The sequence below is a fragment of the Heptranchias perlo genome, chromosome X, assembly GCF_035084215.1.
Source record: "Heptranchias perlo isolate sHepPer1 chromosome X, sHepPer1.hap1, whole genome shotgun sequence".
Lineage (NCBI taxonomy): Eukaryota > Metazoa > Chordata > Chondrichthyes > Hexanchiformes > Hexanchidae > Heptranchias > Heptranchias perlo.
In genome coordinates this window covers 6,476,730-6,503,623 of record NC_090370.1, presented here as the reverse complement: position 1 = coordinate 6,503,623, position 26,894 = coordinate 6,476,730, and the positions used below count along the sequence as shown (strand labels likewise).

Genomic DNA, 26,894 nt, shown 5'->3' with positions numbered 1-26,894 from the left:
CTGCTTAGGGAACTGCTTGCATGATCTGTCCTCCCATTTTGTGGCACTGCATCGCAGTTTTTAAAGTACTGTTTATTGAAGTGTGTGCAGCTAGTTGTATACTTCAGAGTATGTTTCCTACTGCTGCAAGTTACTTAAACATGGTTTGGGGCTCTGTTGGTATTCTGTGGGAGTAGAATTCATTTCAAGTGCTGTATTTTGTTGTCACTTTCATATGTCGGGATAGCAGAATGCGCGCACACACGCTACAATGTGTTGACTGTATCTAATATGTGGGGAAAAGCTGACCACCTGTATTGAGTAATAGATATCTGGGAATAGTTAGAAAGCTAACCTGTAATGATGGGGTTTGGAGCAGTGATCTGATGACAGATTAGTTGAAATAGCTTACTATAATACATATGATTTTGATTTTATGTGAGAGTTTTATTCTGTGTTGGGCAATGTTTAGGCTGGCAGCAAATGTCTATGTATTGTGTGTCCATGATGCAAGATGATCACCCAGGAAGATCAATTTGCTATGTCATTATTGCAATTTCATGAGAAATAGCCTGCAATTGATAACAAGGGTGTTCCATGCCCAGTTCATTTTTCCAGATCATTTCCTGAAGCTGTAGCATTGGTGTTGTGAATGCCCGACTAGTCGGTCTAAATGTTAATTTCAAATTTCAGCTTTACCCCTGTGCCTCTTGATCCTGCTACAGTGCCGTTGTTGCTTCAATCTTAAATCAAACTAGTGATGTGACGACGATAATGAACTCCAAATGTGCATATCTGTTTAGTCTTGTGAATGTTGGTCAATTTTTTTTCTTTTTCATTACACTTTTCTTTTGGTTAAGTCTCTGTTTTCTCCATTTCTAATTGGTAAGTAATCACATTGTATAAAATCTTTCTCCTCCCAAAAATTCTGACCAGTCATATTGCAGCACCAGATCTGACCAGTCGCATTGCAGCAGAGAAGGTCTGACCAGTCGCATTGCAGCAGAGAAGGTCTGACCAGTCGCATTGCAGCAGAGAAGGTCTGACCAGTCGCATTGCAGCAGAGAAGGTCTGACCAGTCGCATTGCAGCAGAGAAGGTCTGACCAGTCGCATTGCAGCAGAGAAGGTCTGACCAGTCGCATTGCAGCAGAGAAGGTCTGACCAGTCGCATTGCAGCAGAGAAGGTCTGACCAGTCGCATTGCAGCAGAGAAGGTCTGACCAGTCGCATTGCAGCAGAGAAGGTCTGACCAGTCGCATTGCAGCAGAGAAGGTCTGACCAGTCGCATTGCAGCAGAGAAGGTCTGACCAGTCGCGTTGCAGCAGAGAAGGTCTGACCAGTCGCGTTGCAGCAAAGGGGGTCTGGCCAGTCGCGTTGCAGCAAAGGGGGTCTGGCCAGTCGCATTGCAGCAGAGAAGGTCTGACCAGTCGCGTTGCAGCAGAGACGGTCTGGCCAGCCGTGTTGCAGCAGAGAAGGTCTGGCCAGCCGCGTTGCAGCAGAGAAGGTCGCCTGGCCAGCCGCGTTGCAGCAGAGAGGGCGCCTGGCCAGCCGCGTTGCAGCAGAGAGGGCGCCTGGCCAGCCGTGTTGCAGCAGCGGTGGTCTGACCAATCGCATTACAGCAAAGCAAGGTTTAACTAGTCGCATTACAGGAATAAAAAAACACTGAAAAAATCAGGCCAGCCCCATCACAGCAAAAAAAATTGTGTGTTGCCATGACACTCGGCGCTTAGACTCTGAGAAAAGCTTTTTATAAGTGTTACTTTAAATGTTGCAAATTCTGAAGAGAGTGGGGATTACCGTATGCCCTCAGAATAAAATGGCAAATTACCCTATAAACTTAGATAAGGCGCAAATTTTATACCACTGAGGTTAGTGTAGGGAGTAGTTATTTTACACACAAGTGAAAGAGTGCTTCTTCAGTTAGTAGCGTTTGAATACTGTACTTGACTACAGTACTTGCAAAGCTGTCTCCTTCCTTGCTGTAACCCCGCAGGTTCCAGGGAACGTACTCCGCTTCAAAAAAGGACACTGCTGTGAACCTGCCAAATCCCCAGCTCAATCACCCAGCCTTGTAGACACTCGTGTTACAAAATTTTTAATCGTGCCAGCAATTGATTTAGCACTCAAACCTTTGTGCTAAAAGGGTAAAACCCAACATTTGCATAACTTGTTATTCATTATTGCCTAATTTAGTAACTGACTGTACCATGTGTAATCTTCAAAACTTCCTCTTTCCCCCACCCCCCAAATCAGAGGCTCTTCATACTACAAGTGTCAATATTGTTGTTATCTTATCGTGTGTCTCAAATGTCTCAAAGCACTTCACATACAATGAATAACTGAAATATTGTGACTATTGTGTAGGCAAATGCAGTAGCTATTATTTGTGCAAGAACCCACAACCAACATTGAAATAATTTGTTGTGGTTTATTAGACAAATGAGATGTTTTATGTTTAATGAGCATTTGGCTTCTAATTAATGCTTCATTTAGGAGCTGTTTGTAGGTATAACTGCTGACTCTTGTGACTTTTGTACTATGTGTTGCTGGTTACCGCATCTCTCAACAACTTTAGCACAAATTTGTATTGAAATTTTGTAGCCTTCTGGAAAATTTTCATTGTTTATGTACAGGATAATACCTAGTGATGAATGTAAAGATTATCTAAAAGTGAAGTGTTCATCATTTCATCAACATAAGTGAGTTTGAACAAAGGATTGTGCAAAGTACTGTTTTTTTGTTTTAAAATGGTCAAAAAAACCACTAACTTGAGACTTCATGTTGCAGCAGCCATAACTTCAGTCACGAGATTACAACTGGGGATATGTTAATTTGGCCAGGTTACAACGGAGTTGGATTCCACCCGCTATCCTTCTGTTTAGGCGTTGGGTCAGATGAGTCATTGGCTAAAGTGGCTATTGATTGAGCTGTGGTTCAAAACGAGATTCCCCTTTTTAATTTTTTTCCTCCTTCTCCAACTAAAAATTAAAAGACACCCTTAAATTTCAATCTGCAGCATTTCTGGACATGGTTGGATTCCACTATTTGATGGAAGACCCAGGTTAAATTTGAATACGGGCAGGGAAATGGAAAACCTGCTAATCTACGGGGTTTAGCACGCTATTTTGCCTTCCAGCTTTTAAAATAGCTGCAGAGGTTCTTCAAGAAACTGTTCAGCCATCTTATTTAGAGGAATTCAAATGAAGATGTTTATAGGAGTGAAGAAGCAGCAACAAAGAGTGAATGAGATGAGGGCGAAGATGGGGTGGGACCAGGCAACAAGGTAGGTTAGAGCATGGTGGTTTCACCTGGGTCCTCCATCCCAAACTGCAATGATGAAGGTCTTCACTCTGCTAGCGTAAAAGGCTCTTACATATTCCATTTGATCAGGCACTGGGAAAACTATTAGGAAATGGAGATGAAAAATCAGGCAGTCCGCTAAACTCGAAGCAGCGTATCTGTTTTCTCTTGGGTTTCGCACATTGATGGCACTGAAGCTAATTCAGTGACGGTTCTATTACAGGAAAGCAGGGCATGTCAGCTTTTCGTGAATTCAGCCTCCACATACAGATGAGTAGGCTTTCACCCAAACGGGAAAACCACTGGGACAGAATACTTTTGAGTATTGGTACAACTACAATAATGTGGCCTTTTTGCCCTGGTTTTGGGGGTGGGGTGGGGGTGGGGGGGTGGACGGCTGGGTAACGTGCAAGATTTGTTCTGGAAGTGTATCTCAGTTTGTTTTCTTGGTTGCAGTACAACTGTTGGTATGCTAGGAAAAAAATTAGCTAAAGCTCTGTGGTCATTGCATGTCTTGGTTGTGATTTTTTTTTATTTTTGTGAAGTCACTGTACAGTTTTATTGCATGGTATTTTTGCATACATTAGTGTTGCTACATGTCTGTTTTCATGACTTCTCTCACACCTTTTTCTTCTGTTTTAAATTTCTGTAAAAATTTTACTTTTTCAGTGAATTTCACATTTTGCAAAATCAGCATTTGACTTTTGGTCCTGGAACATGCTACATCATTTTTGTGTTCCTATTTTGTCAGTCAGGATCTGTGTCACCAAATTGATATCTTATTCATCCTTGAATTTAGTTCTGGTACACACTCTGAAGATCTGCACATCTTGTCTGGATCCTTCCCTGTGACGGACACTCACAAAATTATTTTTATTGTCTACTGACCCATGATTTCTGTAACAGTGTAGTCTGTGCCAAACTAAACAGTAGGGCCAGTTATGAGAGTACATTTCACTGGAAAGAAATTCTTCCTTGTTGCTTTCCTTGAAACATGGCCGAAAGACACCTTGAGTTCCAGCTTGTATCACAGCACAACTCCACATCAGATAATCAAACATAATGAATAGTCCAGCATAACAATGCAGTTGAGTTATGTTCCTTGTCAGCTTATAAAGCTGGACCTATGTGTTGTATATCCACCAAGATACTTTTTCTTCAGTTGAAGTTATAGAATTACTCAATATTGGGGTTCGCCAGGTCCTCAAATGCCTACTGATAGCTGAGCTCAAGTCATTAAAACCGTTAATGTATCAATCGATACAATCGCAGTTAGAGGGAAATCGACACACGTGCGTGCACAGCACACAACTGGGACTAATCTGCGACCACCAGCGCCGGAAACAGCTGACAGCACTACAATATATCCAGGCTCGGCCATTAGACTGGTGCCAAATAGATTCCAAATCAGAGGCAATATTTAGTTTTCTGCTGCAGCCAGCAATGCTAACCTTGGCTGACAGCAACTCACATCAATGTTCTGGCTTCAAAAGTAGATCTGTCCTCTCAAAATTTTCTTAAGCATGTTCCCCCAGTGACACACTAATAAGTCATACAGACCAGGAAGGCTCCAAGTTTGATACCTGGCCTGTGTTGAGTAGGTTCTTGGTCAAGGTAGCAATTGCGGTACTAATTTGGCCTCAGTGCCACTGGTTTAGGGAGAAGTAAATCGGTGAAGACTCCTGCTCTTGATCACCATCCAGGACTCTTGCTGAAAGTGTGGAAGTGCTGACATGAAGAAACGCTGAGGCTCACCTCTGCCCTCCATGGTCAAAGGGCATTGCAGCATTCACTATATTTTTGACTCACACATGAAGAATGGCCAGTTGGGCAAAATATAGGAGGCTGACATGGAACTGTACTGCAGCAAGCGGGTAATGCCTTCAGGAGAGGAGGCAATAAAAAATGAAATTTTCTTAACGGGGAGCTTAAATTCCACTTCTTGATCTTGCATTAGGCAGAACTTGTACGGTCCTGGGCCATAGCATTAGTTGTTTTAGTGACTTGGCCATGTGTTGTCTGTACAGAGGCCTGTTGACACAATTTTATCCTCCAATTTTAGCTGCAGAAGTTGTTGCGGGTCTTGGTTAACTCCTGGATTATGTGAATGCAATACTTTTTATTTTAAATATAAAAGGTTTTTAGGGATTTGGAAAAAAAGTATGTCCCTGTGATAAATTGCACATGGCAGGTATGGTCATGGTGAAGTGAAACAAGATGATGCCAGATGCTTCTGTTCAGTGTCATGTTGATCAGCTGGGTCACAGGATAATCTTTGGTGTTAATTTTTGAGTTGATCAGCCCAGCAAGCACAGGGTCATCCTTGTGGGTGCTTTAGTTCTGGTGGTTGTGGGTTGGTGAAGATGACCCATGCACCTGGTGCCTGGGAGGGGTGGGTAGTTGAGCGACAAGTCCGAAGTAGCAGAATGGTTGGTTGGCCAATGTTGCAGGTAATAGATGAGCATTTGTGGTGCATTGCCAGTTGATGTGGAGTAGGCGATTGCTTGTTTAAGGCTGATAATTGCTGTCGTTGAAATCTAACCAGAGTCCAGTTTCATTGCCATATTGCAATGTTGATGCTATAGCAGCACAAAAGAAATTGAAACTTCCATCTTCAGGTTACCAGTTCTGTTCCACCACAGGTACCGTTGAAGGCTGCACATGATTGATGCAGCAAGATTAATTCTTCATTTTACTTCCATGCTAATATTGTAGCTATGGATGCTGATACCAAGGTAGATAAATTGTTCAGCGTACTTGATGGTGTTGTTTCTGAGTTGCAGACAAGCAGCTGACAGTGACTGTTCATGGAAGCGCGTTGCTTTCGTCTTAGGCCAGTTGGTTCTCATTCCAAATTTGACAGTTTCTTTGGACGGACATCTGCGAGTCTCTGAGACATGTTCGTTTTCAGCAAAAATGACCATCATCAACACAGCACAAATCGGTGTTAAAGGTTTTGCTGATGTGAATTTCAGCAGTTGATCCCGTTATGATTGCCATCAGAATTCTGTGCCTACCTATTTTAGGCCATAAAACAATCTTGGCAAACACCTGACTGGTCAGTTGATTTCCAATACAAATATGCTCAGCGCTGTCACTATACAACAATTAAAACGTTTGTAAGTCTTTTGCTGGCACACACGTCAGCCAGAAGCAGCTGCCACAAAGCCTTGTGGTTGACAAAAGCAGTGGCTTTTTTGCGATCAACAGAGGATGTTAAAATGGTCTGTTGAATCCTGTACTTATTGTGGCAATAGTCTCAAGAAAAAAAAAATCAGTGGTAGAGTTCCCTGGCATGAATCCAAACTGTTGATCCCTTTGAGACGAAGTATTGTATGCTTCTGATTAGTACTAATGCGAAGACCCTGCCAGGAGTTGATGCCGAAATCCTACAAAAATGGAGCAGTTGAAATAGCATCCTTCTAAAAAGAAATAATTATTGCTTGTAGCCAGTCAGGAAATTTGCTTTGCCTGCCGCACTGTATTGACTAAACATTGTAGTTGATCCACCATTTGCTGACCACTGAGTTTATTCATATCCTGGGTGAGATTACAACATTGTGGGCTCTTCCCATTTTCAGCTGGTGAATTGCTTGCATAACTTTGGTCTGAGTGTGAATTTATTTGGAATTTCAATTGCATTTGATTAAGTTTTTAATGAAGGTCGGGGCTCTTGAGGTTAATGGTGAATGAGTTAGTTGAATTGAAAACTGGCTTGACACTAGGAAGTGGAAAATGGTGATCAAATAGAAGTTGTTCTGGCTGGAGGGCAGTGACTAGTGGAGCTACAATATTGCCAATAAAAGCATTAATCAGTATTCCAGAAAAAGAATACAGGAAGTTGGACCGACAGGGAAAGCATCTTTATGCCCAAGGAACCTTCCAAAATGACTATAGGTTAAAATGTTTCTACAAGCAAGTAGCACAAATAAATGTTGCAGCTACTCTAACCCCTGATGTCTCCTTGGACAGATCATTGACCAATGTTAAGCAGACAGTTTAGCTGTTGCAGTAGTCTACCATTAATGCCCTACAAAAGAATATGGTTTGCTCGTCTGTTGTATTTTTCTGTGCAGGTAAAGGTCAAATTGTTAGACATTCTCCTCCAAGGAAAGGATCTGTATGGGTAACAGGTAGTGAATAAGATGTACCAGCAAAGTTTAAAGGTGTTCCCTGTTATGGCTCCAGTGCTGCACTCTTCCATGCCCAGACTTTGAAGGATTTCTTTTTGCGGCGGAGGAGCTTCCACAGCCCCTGCTCCCCCTACCTGCCTCTGTTAATTACCTTCATGTTGTGATGGTAAATCCGACTTATTTATTTTGCCCTGCAGGTAGAGTACTCATAGGATGAAGTCTGACATTTGAACGTAAAAATGGCATTTTTCTCAGGATCTGTAGTGAATAGCTGGGAGTTATGTGGGAATGTTGCAGCTCATTCCACTTGGATTCTTGTGTCAGCTAGTATGCAGTGGGTTTCTTTTGACATTATTTTCTCTTGCTTTGAAAGGAAGGATTGCTTCATTTATGGTCACCGCTGTATGTAAAGAGAACCAAGTAAAACCATCATTCCAGCTTTATTTGGTAACAAAATATTCATTAAACCCATTAAAACAGCATCTAGCTAACAGAGCATATGTCATTGTGTTGTCCACTTACTGGAGACCACCGAGAATAGTATGAACTCATTCTACTTATGATGTGATCACATGAATCAGGAGGCACTGGGTTTCTTTTGACACTGCAAAGCAGCTGCAGAGAGTAATGCACATGCTTTTATGAATTCTTGATTGGACAGCTTAAAGTGATGAGTGCTATGGCACTGCTGTGTTCTAGGCTGGTATCAATGTTCAGTCTTTGAGAATGTCACCTCTTGTTTACAGTGCAATTTTCACCCATTTGTGTGTGGAGTTTGAACAATGAGGAAGAATGTTACATTACCTTCCTTTTTGGTATGGTGTTCCTCATTCTATTGTAGTTCAGCCTCCATATGCAAAGCTTCCTCCCTCTAATGTGGTGAAAACTTGGAACTTCCTTTTAAGTCTTGTATTTAACTTTCTGATTATCATCAATTCTCTAAATCTGCTGCAGCCTTCTTTCAAGAGAACTGAGATATGCTCCCAGAATGAGGCCTATATATGCAGTGGAGTGGGGGAAGGTCACGTGACTGTCATGGCCTTGTGTGGTGCCAAACTTTTAAAAGTTATACTGTCCTGGTATTTTTACCACCTCATTTCAACGAGGACTTATTTGTATGTGGATTTTGAACTACCTTCAAAAATGAGGATGATCGTACCTAAGGTAGGTAATTTACATTTGTTGTGCTGTGTTGTACTCTGCTTTTAACAATGGAGATCCTGATATTAGACATAATGAAAAGTAATTTTATAAGTATACACACTTGGAAATTTTACTTTCCGTTTATGATTTGTAGGTTAGCAGAGATTTTTTTCTTAACCTTCCATATCTGACAGGAAGCGTTCTTTGGAAAGTCACTGCTGGACAGCAGTCGGAAAGTTTGCCTCAGCTCAGAGGGTTTCTCTGACAATAAAAGCACTGAGTTCCCACAAGCCACACCTCAATCGGACTTGGCACCTCAGCAGAAGGACCCAACTGATGAAAAGCACGATGGAGCCCAGGAGAGGGGTGAGGGGCTTAGCAACAATAATATTTTTGGATATATTTCAATATTGAGCCTTAGCACATATTTTAAAAGATCAAATCTGACCACTGTGACAAAATCTTATCAATCTGAGCATTTGTTCTGGGCCTAATTTTAAAATAACTGATTGCAATGGTCACACAAAAAGCACTTTGAATGAATAGTCCATGATAAAATCCTACAATGGCTTTACACTAGAATATTCATGAAAAAATGCTTCCCGTCCCCAAGTGAATACAGGGAAAGGGTTATTAGCCTGTGGGCCATCCATCAGAGCCAGCAATGCCTTGCATAACAAAATGGCATCTACAATTTTCCACATGTCGAGTTATCAATCTCAGCTGTGCTATTAGAAGGAGCTGCATTAGAGGCCATCGGTTTCTCTAGTGTGGAAGGAGAAAGTCCCCTTGAGTTGCCCTCTGCACCTTCTGGCACCTGGCTTGAGAGCGGCATTCGTGACGACTTGGTGATGCTGCAAAACATGGAGAGCCTCGGGAAAAAGGAATGTCTTCTCCCACCTCCTGAAAAGAAAATTGGCATGATGGAAGTCCAGCTTTTGACTTCAAGGAACCCATTTTATTGCTTTCAGTAGAGTGGAGGGGCAATTGCACTGAAATCCAAGATGGAATGATGAAACATCCTTGTGCCCTGTAAACAAAAAAGCAAGAAGACTGTTGTAATTGGGTTGCAATTGATAAATTTAAACCTGGTAAGGAGTTCAGAAATATGAGGATAAGACCACTATAGTACCCTAACCTAGAGTATTTTTCACTTTTCCATTTATTTCCCGTTCCATTTCAAATTCCCTTTCTGTTTTACTGCAGTGTCTTATTTCTGCACAAATGATACCTTGTTCCAGAAAGTGGATACTGCAACAGTTCAATGTTAATTCATTGTAGTTCCATCCAGTGATAAGAATCAGTATGAGTAAGTTGGTAGTATAATAGCTGGACTGCACTTCAAAAAAAAAATGATCTGTTGATATGGATTTACAAAAAGGGCTTGGATCAATTGAATCTGCCTCTTGCATCACTGATACCACTTTGCACCTCTGCATCAAATAGTTTATTTTAAAAAAACTCGTTCAACCATTTCAGGATGCACAAAAGAAAGCTACTTATATGAATAGAATAATTAATCTGAATTTATATTACATACATAAAACAAGGATGTAAATCTCCATTGCACAGCCCCTTCATTGTCATCTATAATAGTGGGGGGAAATGTTGTTCAGATTTTTCACATAAACATATTAGTGCTGAGGCCACTAATGTTTCTAATCTATACAAATCATCTGAATTCAGAAACACAATGCCAGTTGGTCAGATTTGCAGACTTTCTGACCGATACTAGTGAAATGATATCGATGAGTTAACATAAAAGTAAGCCAATGAGCTCTTCATTTAGTATCTGTTGAAACGATTTTATTTTTCCTATTGACTGCTACTGAGGATTAATTTTTCTATATCGATAACTATTTCCATTTAATTACAGCAGCTCCTAATACAAAGACAATCCAAGGCCCTCTTGAACGTAACGGAGATCCAATTCCAGATGAGCCACCTAAAACTGAAGAAACTCAGCCAGATGGAATGGGTAAGTGGAGGAGTAGAAAATGTATAATCGTGTGATTAATAAATTCTGTCTGTTGAAGACTGCCTAAACAAAATGCACTATGACAGCTGTATTCCCCTCATCCTCAGGTTTCCGTAGCGCTCTGCATTAAATTCAGAAGCTGATTGTGATCTAATAGGAATTCAGGATTCACAAATGCAGAGAATACGTGCACTATGCTAAGGCTATTGATTTAAATTCCAAAATAAATGAATTAACCCCTGGTAAATTGTTTTCATTACAAAGTCCAGTGATGCAGTGTGTTGTACTATTGCGATGCTCCATAGAATGATGGGGCAAGGTATCCAGCCAGAATGTGGGGTGCTTGCTGATATGGGAAGAAAAGTTGTAAGACAAGTATCATACATGTATTTCTGAAGGTCTCAGTCCATATGTTTCTTGTGGTTAGGCATTGAATGACTTTGGTAAAGGCTTTGAACGGGTCAGCTATTTTTCCTCCTGGACATAGCATGCAGCACAGAAAAATCTACAAAGACCGATATCGTAATGTAATTAAAAACAGTATGCATTGTACACATTTCTTGTTGGTCACACTACAAGTGCCATACTACAAATTAATGTGTCCTTTTTAAAAAAAAATAAGTATAAAGAACCAACGACAGCTTTTGACATGTACGAATTTATCCAGCAATTGAAAATACCTTAATTGACAGGAGCCTGACTGACCTTGCCAATCACACTTAATCAATCTGCAGCCTAAAGAGCAATTAAAGTGAGCTCAACCAGTGTTTACTTAACAATATTTAGACTTTGTAACCTTAAACGAATGAAACTTCAACTCAGCAGCAGAATAATAGGCTGTGAATTATGTGGCATGACGCTCCTGTTATAAAACAGTGTATCGTCCAGCTGAATAAGCAGCAGAAATTGAAGTGGTGTGCTGTGGTAAGCTGCGCTATTTTGTCTGGCTATACCCTAGCAGTACCCCTGTGCACACTTGGCGGTCAAGAAGCCTGGGCTCTGCTGACCTGTGCCCTAAGCTTTCTGAATTTGGGTAAGTGGGAGGTATCCCTTCGAGAACTGTGTGCAATCCACATTGGACAAACAGAAACCCTACAAGTGGGTATAGCGTTGTCAGCAGCTTGATTTGGGTGACTGGTTTTTAGATCTTAGACACCTGGCTGACCAAAAAAAAAGTTTGGGCAGTCTCAATCCTGTTCCTAGTGGGCATGGGCCTACAGCACAATACTGCCTCCAACTTAGCACTTGTTGGCAGTGTCACTCAGACAGGCCTATTGGAGTGAGGGGGGGGCGGGGCGGGTGTGGGTGATGGGGGTGCCCAATTAGTGCAGTCTTATGAAGTTGGGGCTGAGGCACAATATTGGAGAAGTGTGAAGTGAGCTTTGTTCTGCCTCTACCTCTGTTGTACTTTTCGTGGGAGTGCATGATGCTGACACTGGGTGTCTGAAATAGAAATTGCTCCTTTTCACAGCACTGCCATCACCTGCCTTGAGCACAAAAAAGTGCCGCACTTACTGTAATGCTTTCCTGCTGAATCTTTTTTTCACTTTTTCCATCTGACTGACTTGTCACGTTATTGTGATTAAACTTACTTATTCATTTTACTTATCTCTCATTGGGTCTTCACTTTTGGTTTCCATGTTAGGTGGCGTTTTTGTATACTTAGCTCTGAGACCACCCAGATCAGTTTTCAAAATAGGTGGCACTGTTGTCCACAGTGCCACCTGTCTTGGAGTAGTAATGCTGGACACGTAACTTGATGCTTGCAGCTGCCGCCTCTCAGCAGCCATCACTCCATCCTCTCTTTCCCTCCCCCTCCCTCCCCCCCTCGTCCTGGCAGGCCCTGACTTTAACTCTCAAGGCCTGGCCCCCGCCTTGAAAGCTTAATTCTTAACGCCACAAACTGGCCTAAAGTTTCTTAAAGTTTTCAGCACTTCTACAATATTAAAGGCACTGAAAATGGGCTTAAGGAACTTCAACTTTGCGCTGTGGATGGGGTGTTCGGGGCTTGAGGTTGAGAATCAGGGTTCGGTTGTGGCACAGTTTGGGGAGGGGAGACGGTCACCGGAGGTGGTGCCAAGATTTGTTTCCCCAACACCGACCAGTGAAAACCTGTCTCTGTACGTGTATGTATAATGTCCTCAAATAACTGCAGAGGAGATCTTTTTAAAAAAAAATTCCCCTGCCCTGAGCACCTTTTGCCCCGTCTCCCGCTCCACACAACCATCCCTTTCCCTCCCATGGCTGCCCTGCCCGAGAGAACCCCACCACTGCACTACTGTCATAGCACTCTGCAACCTTCCTGTAGGTATTCCCACACCCAGCATCCCTCTTCCCAAAGCTCTCACACAGTCAGTGCCATCCCAAGACTGACTCATTCCAAGTCCATCCTCCCACACCACCACTCTCCATGCTGGGACCCCGCTCCTAGTCCACCCACACCCCTAGATTGTTTCACCGCTTCTCTCCTCTCTTATTTCCATCAGATCTTGGTATGTCCTTCTCTGTGTTCCCAAATACCATGACCACCACTGCATTCACACCCTGTAACTCCTATTAGAGTTCTCCTGGACCCTTGTGCCGTCCTCTTCCTCTTTCCCCGCTTCCCCATTGACTCCTACTGACTGACCCCAGGATCACCATCCTGACATTATCAATGCACATGAGCCCCCCCACCCCCAACTTCCCACTACTACAACAAGTGGTTCCTACAACCTACCTCCTGACTAAATGGAACAACTTCCCTACGATCTTTCTCCGTATCTGGGACTTTTTTTTAAAAAAGGTAACTGATAAAGCTAACTTTTAATGGCAATTAAAACAGTTGATTTACAATTTCCATGCAATTGTGCACATCATAAAATTTGAGACCAATTGTATTGCTTACATTTTAATAAAAACATAATTTAACTTCTTCGATCACTGTAAATGAATGGCCTCAATATGTCTTAGATTATATAGCATGAAACTTATCCATTGACTCATTGTCAGCAACACCATGGGAGATTTGCTAGTAAATATCTGTTGCATATCATAAATATTCCATGCAGTACCTGTTACGCAGGTAGGTGGCGCTGTGACAGGTAATTGCAATGTTAAATCACGTAACATTATGCAGGTTGACTGTTGTGTAATGTCCAGCCCTGCCGTGATGGAAGGATTCCAGAGCTAAGATCTTCAGGAGATCTTCATGATATTGCCTGCTCTTACAGCTAAGAAAAATACCTTTGGGCTCATATCAGCAAAAGGCACTCCCCACAGTAAAAGGGAGTGAGAGTGTGACGGGCACACATAGCGGGTGCGAGAGAGGGGCGGTGGACAGATGAAATAGTAAAAGGTTGGGGGGGGGGTGCGGGGAGACACAACGGTTGCGATAGAATGAGGGGGAGAGAAGGGGGAGAGACACCGTGGGTAGGTGGGGGGGGGTCAGAATGATGAGGGGGGTCAGAATGATGAGGGGGGTCAGAATGATGAGGGGGGTCAGAATGATGAGGGGGGTCAGAGACGGGGGTATTGAGGGAGGCAGGGTTGGGAGAGGGAAAAAGGGAGTCGAGGAACAAGGTGGGGAGGGTGTGAAGGCGAAGAGGGGGGAAGGTGAGAGGGAGGTTGGGCTAAAATGAGAGAGACCAAGCACTGAGCTGGGAAATACTTTTAGATTTTCAAGTGCGCATTGCACTTATGTGTTCTCCGCGCCCCTTACCCTCTGGACGTTTTATCTCTCCCCCACTCAATCCAAACTCCTCAGTTTTCCTCCTGTGTCCATCACGCATCTACATTTACATTCTCGTGACAAATGCCAACATCCCCTTTAAAACAATCTTCCACTTAAACACTATGCCACAACTTGCCCCACCCACTGTCAGACACTCAACATAAAGACAACCTTCCCCCAGCACACAATTGCACTCACTCACTGTCTGGTTTCTACATGAAGACTACCTTTCTCGCTCTCTCTCGTCCACTGAAATTCATTCATTCTCTCGCGCCCCCCCCCCCCCCCAGCTCGTGTGCACACTTGACACATTCAGAAATACAAATGTTATATACATATATATAAATAATATACTTTAATAATATTGTTTATAATATACATATATATAAATAATATGTATATTATAAACAATATACATTAGTTTATATATATATATGTATATATTGTGTACAATTCTGGGCACCACATTTTAGGAAGGACATCAAGGCCTTGGAGAGGGTACAGAAGAGGTTTACCAGGGATGAGGGATTTTAGTTACGAGGAGAGATTGGAGAATCTGGGATTGTTCTTCTCAGAGCAGAGAAGGTTAAGGGGGAGACCTAATTGAGGGGTTTTAATAGAGTAAATAGGGAGAAACTGTTCCCCCTGTCAAGTGGGTTGGTAACCAGAGGTCATAGGTTTAAAATAATTGGCAAAAGAACTAGAGGGGAAATGAGGAGAATATTTTTCAGTGTTGTTAAGATCTGGAACGCACTACCTGAACGGGTGGTGGAACTTTCAAAAGGCAATTGGACATGTACTTAAAGAGGATTAATTTCCAGGCTTATGGGGAAAAAGCTGGGGTGTGGGACTAAATCAAACAGCCGGTACAGGCACGACGGGCCAAGTGGCCTCCTGTGCTGTAAAATTCTATAAGCAATAGTCCAAGTAATTACCCTTCATGTAAATATTTTTATACAAATTGTATTTTTTATTTTTTTGTTTTATATATATTTATATTTATTTGATTTATATATATTAATATTTCCCATTTCCTTTATTCAGCAACCTCTATAATTCAGTAAAAAGCTTTCAATATACATTCACATTTTTCAACTGAATTAACTTCACTTGAGAAATTATGTAGAAATTAAAATCTATTTTATTTTACATTCTCAATCACGTCGTATAAACCTCATTAAATGCATTATGTAAAAATTGGCACACAGTTGTCGATTCCGAGGCTGAAAGTACCAATAACTAGTACTCTACAATAAAAGCACAATTTGATTTATTCAAACAATGTAAATCATCGGTCGCCATAATATATTGTGCGTTGCATGGGATGATCAGATTCATTGTGAGCAAAGTAACACATCTGTGTGTGCGTATTAGCAAATCTCCCATGGAGGTGCTCGTGGTGAGTCGCAAATGTATGACGGGGGCAACTTTTACAGGAAGTAAGTATTAACACTTGCAGAATGTGCACACTGTACGCAAGACTTTTAATCTATTTCAGACGTGCATCTGATTGGCTGAGGTATGGTTTACATAAAAGAATCAAGGGGAGATGAGAATTTTCTTACGCAGCGAATTATTTTGTTGTTGTGTGCTGACTCCTGGCTCACCACCACCTTCTCAAGGGCAATTAGGGATGGGCAATAAATGCCGGCCTCGCCAGCGACGCCCACATCTCATGAACGAATAAAAAAAAAAATTATGATCTGGAATGCACTGCCTGAAAGGGTGGTGGAAGCAGATTCAATAGTAACTTTCCAAAGGGAATTGGATACATACTTGAAAAGGAAAAATTTGCAGAGCTACGGGGAAAGAGTTGGGGGGTGAGTGGGACTAATTGGATAGCTCTTACGAAGAGCTGGCTCAGGCACGATGGGCCAAATGGCTGCCTTCTGTGCTGTATGATTCTATGAGAATGCAGGCCTCACAACTGAACAAGATTGGACCATACCAATCAACGTGTCGTAAGTGGGACTGTAAATGACCACTTCAGAATCAGCAAACCACTACCAATTTTTTTTAAAAAAGACACTAGTGAAATCGGTGACAATTTTTGTAGATCCTTCAAGCTGCCATCTTTTTCACTCAGTCAGTTGACTATACAGGGTAGCGAATACAATTTATAGCAAATGTAAAAATTTTAATAATTTGCACAGAAAATTGCCCAAATCTGTTGGAAATGCAAAACATTTTCTGCCTGAGGCCTAATGTCCATTAGTGGCCTGGGCTTGGAGTTTGGTTTTGAGGACGCCTTCTGGCCCTAGTGCATCTGCAGCTGGCCTTGTGATCAATACCATGGTAGATGCACTTTTGCAGGGGGAGAGGAGGCAGAAAAAACCTGTCGCTGCCCACCATTAGTTTGATGTATGCTGACTCCTGGCTCATCTGTCTCCAATCTACATGTGCTGACATTTGACCTGCGTGCCCTTACTCCTGATGCATGTACTTGCCAATCCTCGGCTTCTGGTGCACTGGTTCTGATCTGTCTGTCCTTTTAATATCTATCAATTCTTTCCTCCCATTCCATAAAACAAGGCCATCACAATGCTAAACTTTGATTCTGCAAAGCTTGCAAAGAAACCATTCTCAATCTTGTTGCCTTACACAAATCCCAAAGGTTTTCTGATATTTGCCACCAGTATCATTGACAGAATCAGCAACTGACTGAAGAGAAACAGCAAAACAGAATCGGGAATGTAAGAACAACTTTTTTTTTAAAAAGCAGAGAGAATATATGCATACCAGATAGATACAGATGAGGGAGGTCATTCAGCCCATTTTAGTTCATCTATCCAGAAGAAATAATAACTTCCGATCATGTCATCCAAATATCTTTTGAGTTATTTGCCTCCACTAGCCTACCTGGAGATCTTTCCAAGTGTTGTTCGCTCTTTCCATGAAGAAGTGCTTTGTGATATCAATTGTTAATTTACCTTTCACCAGTTTTAACCTCTGCCCCAGGGTTAGTATCTGGCATATTAGTATTCTGCAATAACCTTACCGATGCTGTTTAATATCTTGTATGCTTCTATCGGGTCCCCTCTCAGTTGCCTCCTTTTAACACTAAAGAGCCCCAGTTTCTCTAGTTTTTCTTTGGTTTAACCAATCTTTCCTAAAGATTAGGTTACAATCAAGTAAATAACAGAACAAATTGTGAATATGAAGCTATATTAGTGCGATGGATATATTATATCATCTAGCGCATGCCTGTCCTGCAAAGTGCTGCACTCTTGTTATATTTTATTAGATACAAAACAATCTTAAAAATAGAGGGAAAGAAAGCCAGCCATTTCATGCTGGGTTTTTCTGCCCTGGAACCGGTAACAACTGCTCCCTAATTGACCTCAGGAGTTTAGAAGCCATTACAATTATCTGCATTTGCCTGCTCAGACCACTTCCCCACAGGGAGTACTTGAGGGGATTGGCCTTAAAGGACAGGCCACGTTAAACACAGCTCCATCTTAGCAGCTAACCATCGCAACTGTGCTCCAGGCAACTTGTGAGCAGTGCCACAGGAGATCAACTGGTAATACATTTTTTTTTAAAGTCTTTGAAATTCTATACCTCTTGTTCTATACCTCTTGTTCTATACCTCTAGAATTCTATACCTCTGCTAATTCATACTTTCTGCAAACTGTTGAATTTATGTAGTGTATTTCAAAATGTAGAAATTGTGTTCTGGCAAAAAAAAATTACCATTATCTAATTTTTCCCAGGAGACTTAAAAATTGGCATAAGACTCAAATGATATGCCACTACAGGTTCTTGCAGTAATCTAACTGGCTGTGACTGTTGGAGAGCATGGATATTTCATTTTAAATTGATAGTTGGGTCTCCAGCATTTTTGAAGTTTCCAGGCTGCTTATTTTCCTTCCTAGTTTTCTGTAGAGACACACCCATATTTGGCCTATTGAGAGAACAAGTCAATGGACCATGTCTTCTCCCTTACTTTCTAATATCATTCAACATGGCTGAAAAGGTGTACACATCCATGGAAAGACATGGACAAAGTACTTGTTCTCTCCACAATGGAACGTCCTAACTGCTGGCTTAGATGAAAATTGACAAACTAATCGCAGTTATGAGTAAGTGGGTTAGAGTATGTTTGTCACTCCTCAGCAATGGTTTGAGGGTAGTGGATTGGCACAGTGCCATTGTGCTGCTATCTTATACTGTGTATTAATTACATTTGCTTGTTGCAGTCTTTGATTCCTGCTTTAAACTTTACTTCGTTTAGAAACAGAAGTATTGTAGTCAATATTTACTTCAGTTTGTGGTGTTTCTGTTTTGCTTTCTATTACCCATGCAAGCAGTTTGTTTGTTACTGTTCTTTTTAACCTTTTCCTGGATGGACTTTTCCAGAATTGGGCTTCAACGCACAATTGTTATCAATCCACCTTGCTGTCAATTTGACTGTAAAGGCAAGACCTCCTTCCACTTAGACTCTCCATGCAGCACATTGGGCATCCATTCATGGCCTTTGTGAATGCACTCTTAACTGACAATTTGATTGTAACGGCCAGACTAGGACCCATTTGCACAGTCCACTTATTGTTTCATTTACAGGTGTATCTGTGGTTTGGTCTATTTATATTTTGATCAGTCCACCACTGACCATCGAGCTAATTCTAGAATCCAGGCTTTCGGGCTAACACGCTGATATCAGTAGAGACCCTGGAATACGGCAGGTCATTTTGACCTTTGTTACGAATCTTGTTTGCTTTGGGCCATACACAGTGATTGGGCTGTGTTACCATGCTGCAGGGAAGGTTGTGGACTTTTTAGGTTGGAAAGGGTTAAATGGCTTTTGCTTGCTACTGTTCATTTTTTTCCCTTTGTTTTTATTGTACTTTTGGGTTTTTAGGTTTCGATCTCAGTCCTTTCCACGCAGACAGCTCCCTCTCTCCCTTTGGTAAGCAGTCAGACCCTCTCGCCACTCTTTGCGTGTTCACGTGTTAACATCAGTAGTTTGTACCTGGGTGCTTGTATGTCTGCTTGCGTTTTCATAGAGGATATTCACATGACATCACTAGTCTATTCAGCAGGTTACTGGTCAAGTGCTAAAAAAATTTTTTTTTTAGCAATTGTGAACGTAAAAACCAATAAAGATTTTTTTTTTGCTTTCCTGCCTTTAATTTCTGAAATTTTATCTGTAAAATGCATGTGAAAATCAGTTTGCATTCACAAAATATCTCAGAAGTAACAATTGTGATCTTAGATTGTCCTGCGTCATATTTTATACCTAATCAAATATTTGTATCATTGTAAAGGTGTAGTGACTTGAATAAAAATATGTTGAGGCGCGGGAGTTTTTCAGTGACTATCAGTAGACTGAGCATGCACAAGTCATATCACTGATTATTGGTTCAAATTTATTTCATGGTAATAAGTGCCAAGATTTACAAAAGATGAATTTTGTTTGCACCTCTATTTGTATACTGACAGTTTGTTCAAAAGATTTTCTAGTCTGCTGTGTAAAAATATTATAGCAGGTCCCTGATGCCCAAGTTGATAAATGCACCATGTGGTGTGGTACTGAGCTTTACAGACCAGAAGGTCCCAGGTTCGATGCCTGGTCTGTGCTGAGTTAGCTGATCTCAGTTGGGTTGCAGTTGCGGTGCCACATTGTTCCCACTCTCGATCACCACCAGTAGCCCCACCCCCAGTGGAAATGTGCATTTGTGGATTTTGAGTGAGATTGGGCTTGGGTGTGATGCACTCCAATGTTGAATAGCCTGCAGAACTTCATGTGGACAATGGCCGCTTGGAATGAGTTACTGGAGGGCTGTCAGCACCCATGCAACTGTATCCCAGCAAGTGCCTTCAGCAGAGGAGGGTGAAAATTGAATAGGGGGAGATATTTTTTTAAAAGGGCATATAATTGTGAACAGTATCAGTGGCTGGGAATGAAGTATATTAATGGGTTTGGTAAGTTGATGCTATTGCATCCAAGCTAAACCATGCACAAGGAACTGAATTGGCAACTGTTAATTGAAATTGTTGGTAATCAGCTAATGATTTGTTTATTTTGTTTGGGTGTCCTGCAGAGTGTTGAGCAATGGCATGACATCAAGGTTGCAAAAATAAATCTGAAACCATGCTAATTGTGATCATTGCAGACCTTCAATAGAATTTCTGTGTTGACTGTTGCCCTCTGCATGGTTTCTATAGATATGGTGGCACAGTGCATATCTTCTATTCAACACCTTAATCATCGATTCAGTGCCAAGTTGACTTTTGCTGGATTTCTTTTGCATCTTGTTATCCATCAGAACAACTGTAAAACCTTTGGCAGTTCATGTAAAGATTACCCAGTCTGTGTGAAAATAGTATGCACAACTGGGGTACTAGTATAGAGTGGGGTACACGGTTGGGAACTGATTAGTTCTGCTGCAACCAAAATAAAGCATTAAGAAGGAAGTACATGAACAAGGAATTGGACTCAATATTCCATTACTAATTTTAACTTTATGGACTGGGAATGAACCCCTCTCTTCCGTTGAATACGCTCTCTTTCTTTTCTCTCTCTCTCTGGGAGAGTGTTGAGCAGTGAGATGGCAGCAGAGTTCCAAAAATAGACAATGTTTGCTAATTGTAATTATTGCAGACCCTGAGTGAGTTTTTTTTAAAAGGCAAATTTTTTTTTTTTTTAAGTGGTTTGAAAATATAGTGGGGTAAGCTATTTGTTTCACAATCTAGCAATTTTGGGTTTACCAGGACAGCCATATGTCTTAGGGTCTGCTAAGTTCAATTGGAGATAGCTCATGAGCGAAGTGCTTCACAGAATACAATCCCAGCCAACCAATGTGGAAACAGCTAGCTACAATCCTGAGACAACTCTGCGTTCCTAGCTGAAGGAGGATGTGTGGAGCTCAAAAAGATTAAGTAGGGAAAAGTTGGGGAAAACTCCTATTCCAAAGTTAAGCTGGTTATTCGTTTTACATTTTATGCTTGTTTCTGTTGCTTGGCTTCTTCTCAGTGTATGCCTCAAAAAACTGACTGCTTTCATTCATACACCTTTCACCTGGGAGGGCAGGTTGTTTCCAGTTGTGGACTTATCCAGAGCCACTCATATAGCTTTTCCACCACAAGAGATAAATTAATTTTTATCCTGTGGTGAGACTAATATTACACTCAGTTCTACTTTTTGTGTTGTAACCAAGGGCAGTTCTGTCACAAAATTGTCCCTGATTTATTACTTCCCCTGAGAATTGGTGAGAATCGTGCTGAGCAAAGTCGGAGATATTCCACAGTTTCATTCCTGTTTCAGAAAGTGATGGCTAATCCTGTATTTAAACTTCTGCATACAAAACACAAGTTCCAAGTAATGCCACAACCTGGGAGTGAGTTCCACTGGCAAGCGAAAGTGTGTGTGAAGCTTTGCTGCTGGTACTCTCTGCAGACATTTTGGATTAATTCAGAATGTTGAGATGCAACTATGGTAGAGCTCGTCTTCCGAGCATGCACCATTCATGGCCTTTGTGAATGCACTGTTCCTGGTCTGGTTTGAGTGCTAGCAGTTCTTATTCCCCTCTAGTATTCTTTAGTCGGAGACTCCACTCCAAATACTTTCCCCTTCCCCATATAATTTCTTGCAGTCCACTGGCCTATACAAAGTAATCATTGTGAGGGGTGGAACTTGGTAATGATGTTGGCTTTTAGAGCCCAAACATTCCCTAAATTTAATTCATGCTTTCTGGGGGTATTGAAAACTTCTAGCTCTGATTTATTACCATTTAGAAAATGTACGAATCTTCATTGAAAGTAGTTTCCTTCTAAATCTAAATTGCAAATGCTTTAACTGCTGATACTGAAAGCTCACTAAAATTAAAATAATTTTTCAATAGGATACAATTTTAAACTTTTTTTTTTGCTTTTTGACAATTTTCTCCTCCTCTCCTGAAGACATTGGCTGAAGGGTGCCAGGTGCTCTCCAGTACCTAACCCAAATGACCATCCTTCATTTGTGAGCCTGGACTGTTGGCATTAGCAGTAAATTCTGTTGGCAGTTACTGTCTGCAGGCACTGAGGCCAATTATAACACCCCTACTCTCAGACCAGGAATAATACGTGGGTTCTCCGTCCTGCATAACTGTTAAACACTGCTGTTACCAACTGACTTATTGAGGGAGCTTTAGCTCAGTCCTTAGGAGGACCTTCATAATTACAAATGACTATCATTTGTGAGTTGTGTGACCTTTGCTCATGGGCTGAAAATGACATTCTTTAAGCAACTAACCCATCAAGTATCAGTGGTGTACCTAACAGGAGGCAGTGCTTGTTGTAACATGATGTGGGCATAGTCTGTGTTTCCTCAACCATAAACGAAGAATGTCTCACTATTGTGTTGTGCTCCACCTTGTATTTTGAGTGGGAACAAAAGTCAGATCTGTGATTGAATTTGATTGATAGGTTTCAGTCTTTGACCCACTTGTCATTATTTGGTTGTGAATGTTCCCACTATCAGTCATGTTTGACTATTTTGGGTCTGAATTTGTTAGTTGACTAATTTCCCTCCAATAGGTAGATATATATAGTTTTTAAAAAATGGTTTCTATCTTTCCCTTTGAAAAAGAAAAGCAAGTTGGTCATATAGACCTAAAGTATGAGCAAGCAACCTACAATTTTTTTTCCCATTTTCCTTCTGTTTTGTGTTATGAAATCAACTCCATTTTGTCTCTTTGCACCTGCTGAAAATTTTGCTCAGTAACTTATTACAATGCTTCTTTCTTTAAGCTGGGATTGACATCTCATCTGTTACGGATGAGCTTTCATCCACTCATCCTAATGAGAGCTCAAAGCGAAACCAGCCTTTCAATGATGTTCCAGTGGAGGGTGCCCTCAGCTCAGATCTTGACAAGATTGTAACAGAAGGTAGGTCTAAAAGCATCTGTGCATATCTGTGTGAAAGAGATCATGGAGGGAAGATAGAGGGGGATTGCTTTTGGGTTTTGCTAAAGCTGTGATTCACAAGTTAAGGGTGTGTATGATTACAGAGCAGTTTCTTGTCAATGGTTTGATCTTTGGTGTACACCCAGATAACCTTGGCGTACAGGTATGTGTTGTGGAGTTCACTGAAGGGGTTTTGTGACCGGTAGGTACTGCATGATGTAAAATCTCCACCAAGTCACCTACAGCTGCACTTTCAAGCTAACGATCTGCTCAATCGCTCCGTCACCTCCATCTTTGATGCCTTTCTCCCCAGTAAAACCTTTACTCCCCCATCTTGGTTGTCCCCCTGGAATGGCCCTATCTTTGTTCCCTTAAGTCCAATACTTAAGCGTATCTGGTGCACAACTGGTTTAGCCATCCATCACCAGATCTGGCTGGACCCCATCAGGTCTCAGTCTCCTCTGCCAAAACTGCTGTCTACTCCAGGATCATCCTGGAGAGCAAAGATAGTCCCCGGCTTATTTACTCCACTACCAACCGCCTTCTAAAACAACTCTCCTCTTCATCCTCACCTTCAACAAGTGCAAGGAGCTCATGGATTTCTTAATCATTAAAATTTTGACCATCCATTCAGCTACCTTCCCCTAGCCCACCCAGCTCTGAACCCACGTCTTTCTCTTGTTTCTCTCCTATCTCCCCTTGTGCCCTCTCTGAACTCATCTTGTCCATGAGACCCACCTCCTGCTCTCATGACTCTTCCACTAAATTGCTGATCACTCAACTTCCCTTCCTGGACCCTGTGCTAGCTGACATGAATGGTTCCCTTTTCTCAGATACTGTCCCCCTTCCCTTCAAAACTACTGCCCTCAAAAAGAAACCTATTCTCGGCCCCTTTGTCCTTGCAAACTTCTATTCCATCTCCAACCTCCCTCTTCTCTCAAGTCTTTGAATGTGTTGTCGCTTCCCAAATCCATGCTCATCTTTCCCACAACTCATGTTTGAATCTCTCCAATCAGGTTTCTGTCCTTGCAATAGCACTAAAATGGCTCCAACTAAAGTCACAAATGACATTCTCTGTGACTGTGACCGTAGTGCGTTATCATTCCACATCCTCCTCAACCTCTCTATAGCCTTTGACATGGTCGACCCCCACCATTCTCCTCTAATGCTTCTCCTATGTCGTCCAGTTCAGTGGGACTCCCCTTGCTTGGTTCCACTCTTACCTAGGTAACGTGGGGTTAGTTTCCACAAGTATGCTGACGGCACCCAGCTCTACCTCTCTCAAGTCGCCACTGTCTGTTGTCAAGACTGCTTATCTGACATTCAGTCTTAAATGAGCCACAATTTCGGTCGTCCCAATTTTCAACTGGAGGAATCTATTGTCTTCGGCCTCTATCCCACAAACTCCATACCCGTGTTACCGATTCCATCCCCCTCCCCAGCCACTATCACAGCCTCACTCAGACTGTTCGTAGCATCGGAATCCGATTCGACCCGAGCTGAGCTTCCTACCCTATATTCTCTCCATCATGAAGACTGCCTATTTCCATCTGTATAACATCACCTGCTTCTGTCCCTGCCTCAGCCCATCTGCTGCTGAAACCCTCGTCCATATCTTTGTGACCTCCAGACTCAGCTATCCCATTGTTCTCCTGCTGTCCTCCTGTTCTCCATGGTCTGTAAGCTTTAGCTCATGCAAAACTCAGCTGCCTGTATCCTATCCCACACCAAGTCCAGCTCACCTGTCACACCTGTTCTTGCTGACCTCCAGTGGCTCACGGTCCATTCTCTCACCTCATGTTTAAATCTCTTCATGGTTTCACCTCTCCCTATCTCTGTAACCTTGTTCAGCCTTACAACCCCCCCTCCATACTCCCATTTCTTCGACTCAGACCTCTTGTGCATCCGCCCTCCCTTCGCCCCAGCATTGGTGGCCGTGCCTTCAGCCGCCTAGGGCCCCGTGTTCTGGAGTTCCCTCCCAAAACCCCTCTGCATTTCCACCTCCCTTTCTTCCTTTAAGGCCCTGCTTAAAACCACCTGTTTGACTAACCCCGCCTCGTATTTCCTCCTTCGGCGTGGTGTCCGTGTTTGTCTGATGACACCTGTGAGAAGTACCTGGGACGTTTTTCTTTGGTAAAGGCAATTTATAAAGGCAAGTTGTTGCTATTGTCACTAAACTTGCCATTGTAATTTTTAAGCATTTTTTTTTTGGCCAGTTTCCTCCTCTTCTCTCTCAAAGCTGCTGACTCTTGTTGGGATAGTCCAAGGTGGAATAAGTGTAGCGTTGCTTCGTCTTTGCTAATCAGCCAGAAGCAGATTGTGAATGCCCATCTGATACTAGTCGACTGTTGAAGACTTGGTGCCCCAAGGAACACATTCCAATCAATGCATTTTTAAAAAACTGCCCGTTGTTTTACTCATTATGTTTCATTAAGCTTGTGGTGTGTTGAAGTTGTTGAGAATTTGTTTAATGATTTAATTGATAAATAAAATGTTATAATTTCAGTGTTACAAATTGCATTGCATCTCCAGAATAAATTCTTTCTTCATTCAGAACTAGCACAAATGGAGAGTAAAGATGTACAGCAGCTCTTCACTGACGTTCTGGGATCACAGGGAAATCCTCCACTTTCAGAACCAACACTGAGTAGTATCAGACCAGCTTCCGAAAGCCATCTTCTCACTTCCCATGGATTGGGAGAACTTATCAGACCTTCGATTAGCCAGCGATCTCTCCTTCCTGGTAAGAGAATGCACATTTTTCATTTAGTTAAAAGTCTTGCATCTAGCACACGTCAGTTGTATCAGGCCATTCAAAAGAGTACTTTGTTGGAGCTTGAATTATTGGGTTGGACTTTTGCTGCCCTTTTTGTTCCCCTGCACATGGCTTGGTTCCTTCCAATTAGCTGCAGTTCATGGCAAGCCCCCACCCTCCATTTTGTTCCACCTGTTCCCTTGTGACGTTCCGAGAACCTGAGCCTGACCCCGTCCTGTCCAGAGTTCTTGCAGTCCACCTCACCTCAAATTGTAATCACAATAAAAGTCAGCAACTGCAGTGTGAGAGCCAAACACAGCTATAACTGAGTAAAATACTGTAGATTGGGGGGGAGGGGAGACTATGAATGGCTCTGGGTAGGCCGAACCGAGAGGGACTTCAGGCAAGCTGGGTCAGGTTGCCAAGATCTCGTGTGTTTCTTCGCCTGCCTGCTCGCTCACCTGCCCGACTGTGTACTTGATAGCTCTTCTGTGTACCCCAAGTGCTTCCTGTTTGGTCTGCTTGAGTGTTTCCTCGTCTGCCAGGATGTGAAAAAGAGCAAGAGAACTGTTGGAGTGAGTGAAGGAGAGCCGGAAGTGGAAAGGGAGGAAAGAGCCACACAGAAGTGAAGGAGTAGGAAAAAAGAGACTGTTTTTGGACTTATCAATACCAATCTCCTTAGCTAGAGTGGTACGGGAGGCGCTTCTGATCCCCACCAAGTATGAAGTCTAGAATTAGGTAGGTTTTGGTTATTGTCAAGAGTGGACATATTGCTTGAGTAATCTGTGAATGTGAAATATAAAACCAAATAGTTTCCTCCATCAAAATTGGGTGTGTCCACCTCTAGCCCGCCCAAGAGACGTGGTGCTAATGCTTCAATGGTGCTCCCTCCTATCTGGCATTTCTGGTCCGTTCCCCATTGAAAATGTTTTCACAGCAGGTGAAGAGCAGCACCGTTGGGCAACTTTGCCTCCTCTGCAGTGCCTCTTTCCCACTGCTTCTGCT

The 26,894-nt window shown here is 42.2% G+C and overlaps 1 protein-coding gene across 11 annotated transcripts in view; it reads left to right on the top strand.

The window, feature by feature from the left end:
* kmt2d (lysine (K)-specific methyltransferase 2D) overlaps positions 1–26,894 on the top strand; it is a 207,723-nt gene that overhangs the window by 89,474 nt on the left and 91,355 nt on the right. For 8 of the 11 annotated variants that reach the window (XM_067976637.1, XM_067976647.1, XM_067976643.1 and 5 more), the window contains 5 exons: positions 8,750–8,921; positions 10,432–10,533; positions 19,107–19,154; positions 22,979–23,116; positions 25,689–25,877. In XM_067976637.1, coding sequence (XP_067832738.1) covers positions 8,750–8,921; positions 10,432–10,533; positions 19,107–19,154; positions 22,979–23,116; positions 25,689–25,877 — 649 coding nt within the window. The remainder of the gene's footprint in view (positions 1–8,749; positions 8,922–10,431; positions 10,534–19,106; positions 19,155–22,978; positions 23,117–25,688; positions 25,878–26,894) is intronic. The other 3 variants (XM_067976644.1, XM_067976639.1, XM_067976646.1) reach the window with 2 other exon arrangements.